At 43.8% G+C, this 14,573-nt stretch overlaps 1 protein-coding gene across 5 annotated transcripts in view; it reads right to left on the reverse strand.

Annotated features, from left to right (window-relative positions):
- Positions 1–11,895: 11,895 nt before the first annotated feature.
- The window catches only part of zeb2b (zinc finger E-box binding homeobox 2b), a 99,699-nt gene continuing 97,021 nt past the window's right edge, over positions 11,896–14,573 (reverse strand). For all 5 annotated transcript variants that reach the window (XM_085347219.1, XM_085347217.1, XM_085347218.1 and 2 more), the window contains exon 10: positions 11,896–13,788. In XM_085347219.1, coding sequence (XP_085203345.1) covers positions 13,214–13,788 — 575 coding nt within the window. In that variant the 3' untranslated portion in view covers positions 11,896–13,213. The remainder of the gene's footprint in view (positions 13,789–14,573) is intronic.

Consider the following 14,573-nt stretch of genomic DNA (forward strand, 5'->3'; position numbering starts at 1 on the left):
CTATGACTAGCTAGTTTATTGTGATGGTGCTTTGTTTTCTCTATTATTATGTTGCTCTTTGTTGTTTGCTGTCTCCTCTGTTTGTTTTTTTTGTTTGTTTGTTTTTTTTTCTCCATACAGGTGACCCAGGAGTTCTTTTTTTTTTTTCTCTCTCTTCCCCCCCCTTCTCACCGTCTCTTCTCCCCTTTGGTTTTCTTTCTTTCTCTCCCCGTCTTTCTCTCATTCATTCCCCCTGTCCTATTTATTAAAAAAAAAAAAAAAAAAAAAAAAATGACAAAGGATGAACTGAAGCTCTGCCATCATGTAATGTCGCATACTGCTGTTTCTGATGTCATTTAAAAAAAAAAAAAAAAAAAAAAAAAAAAAAAATAAAGCCCTCCTGGACACCGGAGCCGCTGAGAACTTCATGGACCAAAAACTAGCCTCTCGACTTCGCATTCCGTTAACTTCTGTTGATCAATTTCTCCCGGTGACCTCAGTAGATGGGCGACCCCTCCAACCCTACCCGATCCAGTTCCAGACCCAGCCGGTTCGCATGTCTATTGGGGATCATCAGGAGGAGGTCCGGTTTCTAGTAGTCTCGGCCACTTCCTCTCCTCTCATCCTTGGATACCCCTGGTTCCGTCAACATGACCCCCACATCTCCTGGTCTTCCTGCCAGATCCTGGATTGGGGTCCCCAGTGTCCACGCCGCTGCCTTCTCTCTCGGACCCAAAAGACCTCAAAGTCAGAAGAGGCCTCACCCCCGGAGCCCATTGATCTGGATAAGATCCCTCCGGCTTACCACGACCTATCTGAGGTCTTCAGTAAGAGGCGAGCCTCATCTACTCTACCTCCTCATCGCTCCTACGACATGGCCATCGAGCTCCTCCCGGGAGCGGTCCCTCCTCGTGGTCGCCTGTTCTCTCTGTCACCCGCAGAGAATAAGGCCATGGAGGAGTACGTTGCTGAGGCTCTCCAACAGGGCTTTATTCGCCCTTCTACCTCTCCTGCTGCTGCTGGATTCTTCTTTGTCAAGAAGAAAGATGGCGGGCTCTGCCCCTGTATAGATTATCGGGGCTTGAATAAAGTCACTGTCAAGAACCGCCATCCTCTTCCTCTGCTATCCACCGCGCTCGATTCCCTCTCCCAGGCCTGCATCTTCACCAAACTAGACCTACGCAGCGCCTACAAATTGGTGCGCATTAGGGAAGGGGACGAATGGAAGACGGCCTTCATCACCCCTAACGGGCACTGGGAGTACCTGGTGATGCCCTTCGGCCTCTGCAACAGCCCTGCTGTCTTCCAACATCTGATCAACGATGTCTTGCGGGATAATCTAGGCCGGTGGGTGTTTGCTTATCTAGACGACATCTTGATCTACTCCCGCACCGAAGTGGACCATATTCGCCATGTGAGGGCCGTGCTGAGCAGGCTGCTTGAGTACCAGCTGTTCTGCAAACTGGAGAAGTGTGCTTTCCATCAGCGGTCCACCACCTTCCTAGGTTTCACCATCTCCTCCGATGGCCTGACCATGGACCCGCAAAAGGTCCAAGCCGTGACCCAGTGGCCTCAGCCCTCCAGCCTTAAGCAGCTACAGAGCTTCCTGGGCTTTGCCAATTTCTATCGGCGCTTTATCCGTAACTTCAGCACCGTTGTCGCCCCACTGACATCCCTCACCAAACCAGCTAACCTGCCTAAGCCCTTCTGCCTCTCCCCAGGTGCAAAACAGGCATTCCAAGACTTTATCCACCGGTTCACTACGGCCCCCGTCCTGCTCCACCCTGATCCTGCCAGAGATTTTGTGGTGGAGGTGGATGCCTCCGATGTTGGCGCTGGCGCCGTCCTTTCTCAACACGGCCCGGATGGAAAACTTCACCCATGCTGCAATTTCTCAAGGAAATTTTCTCCCACGCAGCAACGGTATGGTGTCGGAGACCGAGAACTCCTGGCCATCAAGTGGGCCTTAGAAGAGTGGCGGAATTGGCTCCTGGGAGCGAAAGACCCTTTTCTGATCTGGACTGATCATCAGAACCTGATCCATATTCGTTCTGCCAAGCAGCTCAACCCAAGGCAGGCCCGTTGGGCCTTATTCTTTGAGCCTTACAATTTCCACCTCGCCTACCGCCCTGGTTCCAAAAACGCTAAGGCGGACGCTCTCTCCAGACAGTTCGCCCAGGATGGCCTCACGTCAGACCCTGGACCTATCCTACCTTCTCATTGCTTCGCTGCCCCCCTTCGGTGGCCCTTGGAGGACTCTATCCGGGATGCCCTGAACGCCGAACCACCTCCGCCTGACACCCCTGCTGGGAGGCTCTATGTACCATCCCGGTGCCGTCAGGAGGCCTTGCTCTGGGCTCACTCCTCCCCACTCTCTGGTCACCCGGGGCCTGACAGGACCCTCCAACTCCTCCGTCGTGGCCCTCCATGACTCGGGACGTCCGTGAATTCGTTTCCGCCTGTGACACCTGTGCTCGGGCCAAGTCCTCCACTCAGCCTCCCGCTGGCGACCTTCGCCCTCTCCCTGTGCCAGGACGTCCCTGGTCCCATGTCGGCCTTGACTTTGTTACCGCCCTCCCATCCGTGGACGGTCTTGACACCATCCTCACCTTTGTAGACCGGTTTTCAAAGGCGGTGCACCTGGTCGCCCTGGCCGGTCTCCCTTCCGCCAAACAGATGGCCAAGCTCCTCTTGAACCATGTCGTCCGGCTTCACGGTTCCCCAAGGACATAGTCTCCGACAGGGGGCCTCAGTTCACCGCCAGGTTCTGGAAAGCCTTTTGCCGCCTGATTGGAGCGTCTCCCAGCCTCTCGTCCGGCTATCACCCTCAGACCAATGGGCAGGTTGAACGGACCAATCAACAGCTGGGGCGCTTCTTGAGGTGCTTCGTCTCCGCCCAACCGTCGCTTTGGCCTCGTTACATGTTGTGGGCTGAGCTGTCTCATAACCTTCACGTCTCTTCTGCCACCGGTCTCTCGCCCTTTGAAGTTTGTCATGGTTTTCATCCTCCTATCTTCAGCCATCAGGAGGCAGAGGTCGACGTGCCTGCAGCTGAACGGATGGTCTGCCGCTGTCGTCTGGCCTGGATCAAGGCGCAGGTTGCCATTTCCCGAGCCAACGCTCTGTACACCAAGCAGCATCGTCGCCGCCACCGCCCGGGTCATCCATTCCAGCCGGGGGATCGCGTCTGGCTCTCCACAAGGCACCTGCGGCTCCGCACCGAGTCCAAGAAGCTCACTCCCAGGTTCGTTGGCCCGTACGAGATCGCTGCCCGGCTCAACCCCGTGACTTATCGTCTCCGGCTTCCACCCGCCATGAAGGTCCATCCGGTTTTCCACGTCTCGCAGCTTAAACGGTGCGTTACTTCCCCGCTGGCACCCCCCTCCCCGGCCCCGCCTCCGCCCAGGTTCGTCGATGGGGGTCTTGTCTACACTGTCCGGCGGATCTTGGACTTCCGTCCCCGGGGTTGAGGGGTCCAGTATCTGGTGGACTGGGCTGGCTACGGTCCTGAGGAGCGCTCCTGGGTGCCGTCCCACTTCGTCTTGGATCCTTCCCTCATCTCGGATTTCCGTCGCCGCCGTCCTGGACCGTCGGGTGCCGGTCTTCGGGGGGGGGGGGAGGCCTGTCAGCTGGTGATCAGCTGATCACGGGGCCGGGTTTAAAAGAGACGCCACCCACCTGTTCGCCGCTCAGACATCGTTCTCTTCATGTCAGGAGCTCCAAAACTTTGCCGACATCAGTCTCCGCCTGATTCAGCAACTGTGAGTGTTTTTCCCTTCGATTCTTTTTCTCATCCCGGCTCCACTCGCTCTCCGTCTGTAACGCCAGTTCCGAAGCCACACTTCGTGCACTGATCGTTACTAGAATAACTGCGTGTCTGTTCCAACCCACCGCTAGCCTTCGCCGCGTTTGGGTCTAGCCAGCACGCCACACGGGCATGCCGAATTACTGTGTGTAATTCGCCCAAGTTGTGACAGATGGTAGAATTTGAAACATTTATGATTATATTTTAGCATTCCTTTTACTTTTAGTTAACTCATTAGTTTCCATTTATTCAAATCTGGTAATTTCTTTAATCAAATGTAAACTCGTTTCAGTTTTATCAGCTTTATGTAATGACCTTTTTATTTTACATTTGTAGACTATGCATGACTCCTGACTCACTTTTACCTTTGCTGTCTTTTACTTAATTGCTTTTTCGTTTATGCTTTGTGAAGCATTTTGGACCCATTTCCCAAAATGGCCCATAAATAGCTGAGATATTCTTATGTCCCTGGAATATTTATGCATAATAATCGCAGGCAAAGGAAGCACCAGGCAGCCAAAAAAAAAGAAGACACCAAGTCCAAAAGTAATGCATTAACAGCTCTGCATTAGGCAAGGATGGGTTTCTTTTATCGTCCTCTTCTTCTTCTTCACCTCCTTTTTTCCCCTCCTCTGTAGCACCGCTGGCACCGGACTGCACCACCTGCTCCACAGCTCTTTTCACTCCAGCCAGAATGAACAGCTGGCTGCTCTTCTGAAGCTCTGATTGGCTAATCCCTGCTGGTCACTTGCGCTTTTCCTCCCTGCGTGTCATTGAACTTTCTCTCGCCGAGTGCCAGGTCCGAGGAGTGTTTTCTCTCTCCCGTCTTTGCCCAGGCCCGTCCTTCATGTGCCCTGCGAATGGTCCGGGTGGCATATGGGGATATGTAAATAATTTAATGAGGTCAAAAGTGTGAGAGTCTCCTCTTTTTTCCCTTCATTCAAACCTTTTTCATGGCATCGATGGTTAAATATGAAACGTGCTTGCTGGGTTGTCAGGAACACCACCTTTACACCTGCTATAACATGCATCTGCATTCACTGGATACTTAATGAAAGCTGCGCATGAATGCAAGACCTCCCCCTTCCTCGGCCAGGAAAGTTTCAGATAAAAACAGTGTTCAATGCACCTCAAAACACCTCTGAGTTCAGTTGTTTCTAACTTTTTCCATTCAGAGACAAATACAACTCCAATTCCAAAAAAGTTAGGATGCCATTTAAAAGAGCTCGGGATCAAACAACTAACCATCTGGTAAATAGATCACCTCACTCCACCTCCAAAGACACAGCTACCCTCTACTTTACAGCACCTGTTGTTCCCTGAAACTCTCCCATCCAGGTATAAACCAGACCTGACACTGGTTAGTGTCTGAGATCTGGAGTGCTCAGGGTGATGTGGTTACTCTCCACTGTGGACATTGATAGCTGGAGATCCGATGGCCGAGTAGTCATTATTGTTGTACTTCTTTGAAGTTCGCCAACTGTCCATGTGGTCACAAAAACAGGCAAGCACCCAGACAGCCACACGGATCCTCGCACTCACCGTCTAATGATGTATGTCCTTTACACAGGAAGTTGTCATCAGCCTCATGCCGATTACGTCCGATCTCTGTTTCTTTACTTGTCAGGCTCACTTGATTTTAACCCCAATAAAACATGATTCAGACTCTTTAATGTTCTGTGCCTCGCCAGATTTGAACTTTTACACCTCAGCAATGCTCCACAGAAAATAAAAAGCTATTTTTTTAGTGCGTGTGTTCTGAAAGTTTGCTCACAGTTTGCTCAAACTTAAACGAGCTAATCTGACATGGATGCACCTAATTTGGAGCTTTGGGGACTACACAGCCACATTTTCATACTAGTTCTTCTTTACTTGAATTTCAGGTGCATTTCTACTCTTCTTAAGTCTGGATAAATAAAATGACTTAAAACTGTTCTGGACACACCACCGGCTCCAAGAACAGGTCTAGGATCAGCATTAAAAAAGACAAGAGGAGGAGATCACATGTAACTTACACAGTTCTAGATTGTTCCACTGAGGGTGGAAAAACTACAAGAAAGGAAGTTGAACCTGTTTACATGGATGCTAAACCTCTCAGTATCCTTTGCTTCACTTATTGGATTGGCTGGTCTTGTACAGCCTCCTCTTCTCCTCATCAAATGCAAAGCTAGCACTGAGTCATATACTCTGAATATTTCAGGGACTAATCTGTTCTCCAGTGGAGCCCAGACTGACTTCAAAATGGAAAAAATGCCCCCTCAAATCCTCAGTTGCAACCAAACCTCAAACCTATTTTCATTCACTGGCCTCCGACGTGTTCTGTCATGCTCTATCAGTCATATTTTGTGCATTAAAGCGTGATCTTTTTTTCCCTTACGACTTCATTTCGCTGTTGATGTTTCATGCTCTGGCTCCCTTTTTCCATAATGTAACCCCTCGGCTTCTTAAAGCACATGTATGCGCCGGTTTTGTATTTATAAGCTGGTGTATAAATAGAGTTGATTGACAATCACCTACGGTATTTGACAAATGACCTTTGTGTCTCTCTGAGGATGAGAAATGCAGGTAAAGGAGTGAAGACGATGAATAATACAAGACGGACGAGCATTTTTTAAATGCAAAACGAGTCGATTTTACTACTAAGTGTATCTGTGGAGGCAGCAGAGTAGCCCGAGGCAAAATGTACACTTAGCTTTGGTCTATACAAGGCCCAGCACTGAATCATCAGAGCTCAGCTGTCCAAAATACACCACCAATCTGGCCGAGGCATATGGCTGCATGACACTCGTATGAATTACTACTACACGCTTGTGTTGTTGTTTTTCCTCCCTTTTAAATGTTCTATGAGCCGGGTAGTGCTCCCACCACCGTTTTACATGAGAACAGATCAAAATCGCTGCCCCGATGCCCGAGAAGAGCGGCCAGACAGGTCTGCTTTTTCAGCTTCTTAACACCAGAGAGAGAGACATGCGATCAGGCTCAAGGTTTTCACAGATCAGTCTGAAAGATGTGAAAATGAATATTTGTTGGTGATAAAACTGCATTTAAAGCAGCAGACTTCAAATTTGCCTTGATAACAATAGGCCATCTTCAGTGACTTATTTTGGGATTTTTAGGCTCTCTTCATAATTCGTAACTCTGAAGGTCTTTCAATGTTTTTCTCTGCTTTTTTACTCATTTTCAGTCCAGTCCTGACCATCCTCGTGTGGATGGTTTTGTTTTTGTTTGTTTGTTAAGCTATTTTACACTGACCTAAAATTCAAGCATAAGAAAGGCTGATGAACCAGTGTTGTGTCTACACATGACTGAAATATTAGCAAAGAACCAAGCAGGTACAATAAGGAAGATCTCACTGGGCTGCCTGCTTTTCTAGCTGTTGTCTACTCTTTACATCTCATGGTATCAAACTCACTGCTGTAGTCCAGTCATCTTCATTCCCACCTTCTACTTCTTACTGTCTGTGGTTGGCATCCACGGTCACACCCCTACTACTGCATAATTTTAAGTCCTGAAACAATTGAAATGGGTAAGTTATTAAAAAAACTCAAAACCTGTGCAGTTTTCACAAATTTGGGCTTCAGGTATAGAGATTAAAACTGTTTTCATAACCCTATATAATTGTGTTTATTTCTGCTGTAAAGTTGGACCTTTTAACATGGGAGTCTATGTGGAGAGACTCACTGTAGGAGCCAGCCTCTAGTGGCTGCTAGAGGGACTGCAGCTACTGGAATTATTTTCCTCTCTTATTTTTGATTTATTTGTTTTATGTATTTTTTTCTGTGTGATGTGCAGCTTAAAAATTTTAAAGGAGCAAATTTCAATTTTCTGTCAAAACATATTTATAGAAAACACACACACACAAACATACAGAAACACACAGACAGAAAAAAAATCAATTCAGGGCACCATCATGCAGCTTGATTGCAATTAAAAGCTGTCCTCCTCTGGGCCCAGGGCTAATAGTATGAGACAGTATTGATCAGTAAATGTAAGAGTAGACTGGATCAACATCAGTGTCAGTCAATATTTAAGAGTGACAGCGGGAATTCATACAGAAGGAAGAAACGCGCAGGAGCTGGATGGCAGACACACTTCAGAAATCAGCAGATTCTAATGTAAACAGAAGTGGAAAACTCATCTTCTGCCTTTTGCACCTTTTCCCTGTTTTATTTTCCTCTACACCATCTAATAAGTTGAAATCCTGTCATTTCTTTCCTCTGTTTCCAATTCACTCTCTGCCTCCTTTACTTTAGGGTTGCAGGAATGTTTCATCACTCCCATCTCGACCTTTGACCTTCCCCATTAGTGGCTTGTAAAGTTAGAGAGTGGCGAACGCAGTCTTGTATGCAAGTCTAATAGATGTAAAATGCAGAAGTAGAGGAAGGTTGAAAATTTCTCCCTTAATGATAGTGATATACTCCAGAGGATTCCCTCCTCACCCGCTCATTTTTCCGCATGCGTAATTGTCCAGGCGGTTCACGGCACATTATCAAATTCATCAGCTAATCATTTAAGACCCCCTCTTTTATCTGCGAGAAGGTCCGCGCATGATCCGATGGCGTGCCGATCGATAGGAAAATCGAGATATGCAAAGCGCGTTCTGATGTTTGGCATCGCTCAACCTTTGGTGCTTTTATCTCTGCCTTTTGATGTTGCTTTTAATCTGCATAACGCCGCGTGAGTGGATGATAGAAGCGAGCGTCTTCTCCACTGGAGAGGACTCCTCCGATGGAGTCCACCTGTCAGGGCAGAGGGAAGTTTCAAAAAAAGAGATTCAGGAAATGAGGAGCTGATTTTTGGTTAGGGGAGAAAAAAATGTCAGAAAACGGTGAAAAAATGCAGGTCACGGGTTCAACATGAAACCTTCAGATGTCTTCTTCAGTCTCGCCACAAGTCCAAACCCAAGTCATGATAGAAAAGAAACAAATGCTTACATTTGGCATCCTTGAACCATAATTGCAGTGTTTGTTTTTGTTATATTTAATTATAATGTTGAATAGATACTTGCAAATGCTTTAATTTGAAATTGGTAGCTTTATTTTGAAAGGAGAAATTGAGTCAATCCTTGTTTACAGATCTTTGTAATGTGCCTGAAAAGGTAAAGCCATTTCTTATGCTAGACACGAAATAACCTAGTTGGAAAATGGTAGCTCCACACATTTGATTTGGCAGGTTTTTAAATGTAAATTTTTTTAACACGAGATATCATTCCAGACGCAGTCCCAAAGGGATTTGCATCTCTCTTCCTGGATCAAACCAGGATCTTTCACTTATTAGGTGACAAGGAAGACCACCCTGCAATGAACCCTCGGCTAACGAACCACATTAAGACAGTTAAAATTTGTTGGCAGCTCTGATTTGGACACACGATTTCACAAACTTGTACTTTAATTGTTCAAGCAGATTGCAGGATTGCTCAAGTTTTGACAATCAAGAACGTATAATTAATAGAAGATTATGTAATTTCACAACTTTTATATACTCATACACATTCAAGAAGCTTTAAAAGAGCTTCTGATTAACCCCGTCCATTGTCTCCATTAAAAATAAATGCTGTCTTGTGCAGACAAATAAATATTAATTGAATAAGTCAGGTAAAAACACACAGTTTCATCAAAGAAAAAGTTTAGTAATTTACCAAAACAGCTGATCACTGTAGTTTACACTTAATCAAAATGAAGTAGTGCATTTGGACTATTTATAAGTACTATTTTCAGTAGCAGATTAATACATGTGTTATTCTGTAGGCAGTGAATTTCATTATTAGTAGTTTTTTGGTCTTTCTGTTGGATATTATCAGTTTGATAGGGTTTAAACCCCAGGTGTCAAAAATAAGGCCTGGGGGCCAGAGTCAGCCCAGCAAAGGCTTTGGAAAATGGGATAAATTTTAAATTTTTACTCTATTTTCTAAGGTTTTACAACTTTTATCTTCTTATAAACACTTCCTTCATGTCCATTCAGACTACACTGAAGTAAACAATTGATAGATAAACAATTAAAAGGCAGAAAGTTCCTTCTTTTTCACTAGCTGTTATAAAAATGTTCAATTTTTAGAGATGTTTCACTGTGAAACTTTATAAAAAATCGAGGTCACATGTTTCATGTCCAATGTGACACTTTTAAATCTGAATGACATTTATTGTTTAATGCTGGTAGAACAAAAGCAGCAGAAAATTTTAGTCATCAGCTCCTAACATTTTATATTTGAAATAATCCTCACAAAACCATAAAAATCGCAGGTCCCAGGATCTCAGATAGTTGAACCTAACCTAAAGATGATACTTTCTTCCCTAAATGTACTTTCAGCAACTCAGATCAGCTGAAGGTGCTTTAATGTTATGTTGTCATACTTCAAAATAAAAATCACAAAAAAGTTTCTTTACATTTAAAAGCTTCTGCTCTTTTTATCTAGTGTTATTTCACTGATTTTGACAGTTTTGTGAAGCCTTTAAAGTAATCTGGGAATGCAGTTGCATTTGCTTGTTTTTTTTTAATATTGGTTTTTAATTGAAAATCACATATAGAATATATAGAACTACCCTTTACTTCAAAAATGTGGAGAAACAGCAAAAGATGCCTTTAAATCACACATCTATTCTAGCTGAAAGCAATATAAAGAATATAGTTAAAGGCTCAATAAACACCATATTTTAATACTTTAATACAAAAACTTCCAAATGTGTTTTTATTTAAACTATTCGTGCTTTTTCAATAATCAGTGTTGATATTGAATGATACATGCAGCATTTTTATTACTGTCATCACTGTAGCTTCTCAGCTGCTTCACTATAACGGGAGGAAGAGGGGGGTTTATTATGAACTATTAAATATTATCATACAATCTCATACTTCAACACGAGCTTTAAATAAAACCTTTAAGGGTTTTAAATCCTTTAAATGTGTCTTGAGTTTTCTTGTAGTAGCTTTTAATCAGTTATTAAGCGGAGGTGGTGTATTTATTTAGAATTATCAGGGATAAGTTGGATCGGTGCATGTTAGATCCTTCAGTTAGTCGGATCAATTCAGTGAAACAACAAGGAGTTTATCAAAATTGTCATGCGTCAAAATAAAAGCTTCAAATATGCTTTAAAAACCTTTAAATGTGTCTTCGCCTTGTGTTTTCTTGCCTTAAACCAGCCTTTAAATAAGTAGTAGTCGTAGGTTTGCTCTGGTGTACATTTGGTCCTCCAATCAGCGGGAGTAACTCAGTGAAACAAAGCAAATCATTTTGATTCTTAAACCTGCTGACAGCTACATAAGTATGTTATCTGCTTACAGCAATTTGCTCAAGATGCTTTAATTAAAGCGTTAAAATGTCATTTGTTTCAAAAGAAAAGCTTCCAAATATGATTTTAATATTTTTTAGAGGTTTTAAAAAGCTTCACTTTGTGTTTTCTTGTCTAAATTAATAATTTGTTTTATATGTACAGCATTTTTTAACCTGTAAAAGAACACTTCCAGAACAGCTGGACACAGCACATTTCAGCAAATTCAGTAAAAACAGGATGAGACTATTTTCATTGGCAGATTGATTCACATTCACACATTCCAGTGACTGGAATCCAAGTTTTAGTCATTTAATGTGATTTACTAAGAAACTAATACAGAATATTTTTGGCTTTATTGTTTAAAACTTTGGTCGTGGCATTTATGTTGTTTTCTCATCTTAAAATAGTGATAATCAGCAGGAGGGCTGGGCTCAGTTGACTTTAATTCATCTGAAAAGAAAGAGTTCATTGTGACGAAGCCAAGCACACCTCACCGTTTGTGAACAAACACGAAGCCCCGAGGGTTTGGTACTCTGTAATTTGGCTACTTTTATTCGAGCAGGGTCATTTTCAAGAGAAATTACAAATTAAGAATTCAATAATACTTTTACAAAGACATTTCAGGAAAGATTCTTCTTCAGTCATGATATCATACATAGTATTTAACAGTCCCTCTTCATTTTTTTTAGCTTAAAAAAAGAAACAAAGATGAAGAAAGTGGAATTTTTCAGTCGAAAATACAGTGTTTTCACAATTGTATAAAAGTTCCCAAATTTGGAATTTTCCAGTAGCTGGAAAATAAAGGAAAAAAAAATAAAAATAAAATAAGATTAAACTTCGCATTTCACAATGTTTCAAAACACAATAAATGCTCTCTTTACGTAAAATTTGCCCCTATGATCGACACCATGTTCCTTTTTACTAAAATATATCTATATATTGAAGAACTATAGTACTGTACACAACAGTATGAAATAAATAAAATTAGGAAATATAAAATGGGCCACATAAATAATGTTTTCTTTTCAACCTACAAATAAATGAAATGCAATTTGTTGTTTTCAAAAAAAAAAGAAGAAAAAATGGTTTGGTGTAATACTGACAAAGAAAAGAGGTGAGAAAACATTGCACAACATAATGTAAACTAAGGAACTGCTGCCTATAATACTGACACGGGTGCTTCAAAGAACAACGGTGAACCATTTCATCAATACTGAAGCTGGTGAAAAAAAGTAACCTTCCTTTTACACAATACGAGGGTGGCACTTGCAGAAAACACACAGGTTAAAAGGTTTGCATATAAGGCTTCTTTTTTCTTATCAAAAACACCTTACAAAGGCTTCGTCCTTCATTTTTTTTTTTTTGACCCTCCCCAAAAAACAACATCTGTCCGTAAAACTGTATTTTCCCTTAAAATGAAGGTCTCTTTTAAAAAAAATAATAAAGAAACAAACAAAAAAATAAACGGGGGGGGAAAGCTCCTTCACACAGTCTTTGAATTTTAATTCCTTCATTTGATTCAAGAGGCCTAAAACAGTGTGGCTGGAGATGAAAACTAAAGACGACACCGTAGGTAGGTTGGTGATAACAAAGGTAATACTGAAGGACTGTAGTAGTGCAGATACTACTGCTCTTTTTCCAACACTGTATAAATATATACATAGGCAATACTTTTTATTATTTTTGTTCATGATTATAGAAGCGGAGTGCAATTTGTACAAGTCACTAGTTGTGCTATAAATACTATGGAACACAGGGGTTTTTATTTGAGGAGGTTAGCACCACACATATTTTTAGGCCTTAGTACTGTACATTTTTTGAAATGTATTCATTTATTCATTGTTCGGTTTGCATAATGCAGCTTATTTCACAAACCCAAGCCTCCCCCTTCCCCCTTCAATGCCTCCTTCTTCCTCCTCCTCCTCTTCCGGATTGATATTTGAGTCCACGTTGAGGAGTCCGTCAAGCTTCCCGGAAGCTTCAGGCACGTGCACGTACAGCTTAAAACACGGCGTTTTAAACCGAGCAGGTAAGAATACTTGAACCGAAAAGAGAGAAACTTAAAAACTTTTTTTCTTTTCTTTTCTTTTGTTTTTTTTTTCATTAGTTTTTCTTTTTTTAAACTTCTAAAGATGGGAAGCTTCTGAAGTGTCGCCGCCGATTACACGCCATCCTCCATCGCGTCCTCGTGATCCGATTTGGTTTCCGTTTTGCCATCCAGCGAGCTATCGTCCATCGAGTGCTCTCCGTTCTCCTCCTCGTCCCTCAACGTGTCCGGGTCCGTGTCCATGCTCTTGCTCTCCTCCTCCTCCTCCTCAAACTCGTCGTCCCTCCGTCCAATCTTTGCGTACGTTCCATCCACTTCCTTTCGCCCTGCATCTCTGATCCCTCCGTTCACCACGTCATGCCTCAGAATAGCCTCTCGCTCCGCCAGCTCTGGGTAACCCTGAGGAGTCATGCCCTGCAAGTACGCCCTGCTCATGAGCAGCTCGGTGGGCTCCAGGTGGCCCTTCTCGCGGGCCTCCCTCTCTGCGGCCTCCCGCTCCTCGGCCTCACGCTTGCAGTAGGAGTAGCGGTGGTTCATGTGCTGCGAGTATGAGCCCGAGTGCGAGAACCTCTTCCCGCACTTGTCGCATTGGTAAGGTTTCTCCCCCGAGTGCAGTCTGGAGTGCTCGATGAGATGGTGTTTGTGTTTGAAGGCTTTCTTGCAGATCTGGCACTGGTGCGGCCTCTTGCCTGCGGAGACACAAAGCAGAGAAAAAACGAAAGGGACGTGAGAGGCATCCTGCAGCCACAGCAAATCAAACACACACACACACACACACACACACACACACACACACACACACACACACACACACACACAAGTCAGAATCAAAGCAAAATATTGAGGAAAAACTCTGATGAACTGGATGGCATGGAGTAAAAATGACATCACCGAGCATTAAATCCAACTTACGACTTTGGGCTATTTGTTTATTCAAATTGGGAGCACGATGAGAAAAGCGTGCTCGCATTCACAGGCCTACATTATGGAAATTCCCCTCCTGTGGTTGAAGCATGAAGAAACTCAACCGCAACTACTTATTTTAGGCCCTGCGTGCCACACTGATGAATGCAACATAAATAAACTACTGCAAAAGCAAACAAACAGAGAAGGCGACAAAGGGGTAAACAAACCCGAGATGGGGCTGTGGGGCGGGGAAGGCTCCGAGGGGTAACCCTGCTCATCTCCAATTGCAATTCGAGTTCATGGCGAGGCCTGGGACTATATTAGGTTTTGAGCTGGAGCTCCTTCCCTACCAAATATGACGGCGCGGCTCAGATGCCAAGGCTCAAAATGAGAAACCCGAGCTGTCCAAGAGTGCAGGGTGAGATAGTTTTATGGCTGGCTAAATGGCACTTTTTCCCCACACTCCTTCACCTAAAATATACCTGGATTCTTTTTAAAAAGCTACAAAGAAGCCTCTAATTTTGGCATTTCCCTAACTGCTGCTCACCACGTGTGGAAATATGGCTTC

The sequence above is a fragment of the Diplotaxodon limnothrissa genome, linkage group LG23 (assembly GCF_057381915.1).
Source record: "Diplotaxodon limnothrissa isolate DT_005_m linkage group LG23, D_limnothrissa_male_GT1.1, whole genome shotgun sequence".
Classification (NCBI taxonomy): domain Eukaryota; kingdom Metazoa; phylum Chordata; class Actinopteri; order Cichliformes; family Cichlidae; genus Diplotaxodon; species Diplotaxodon limnothrissa.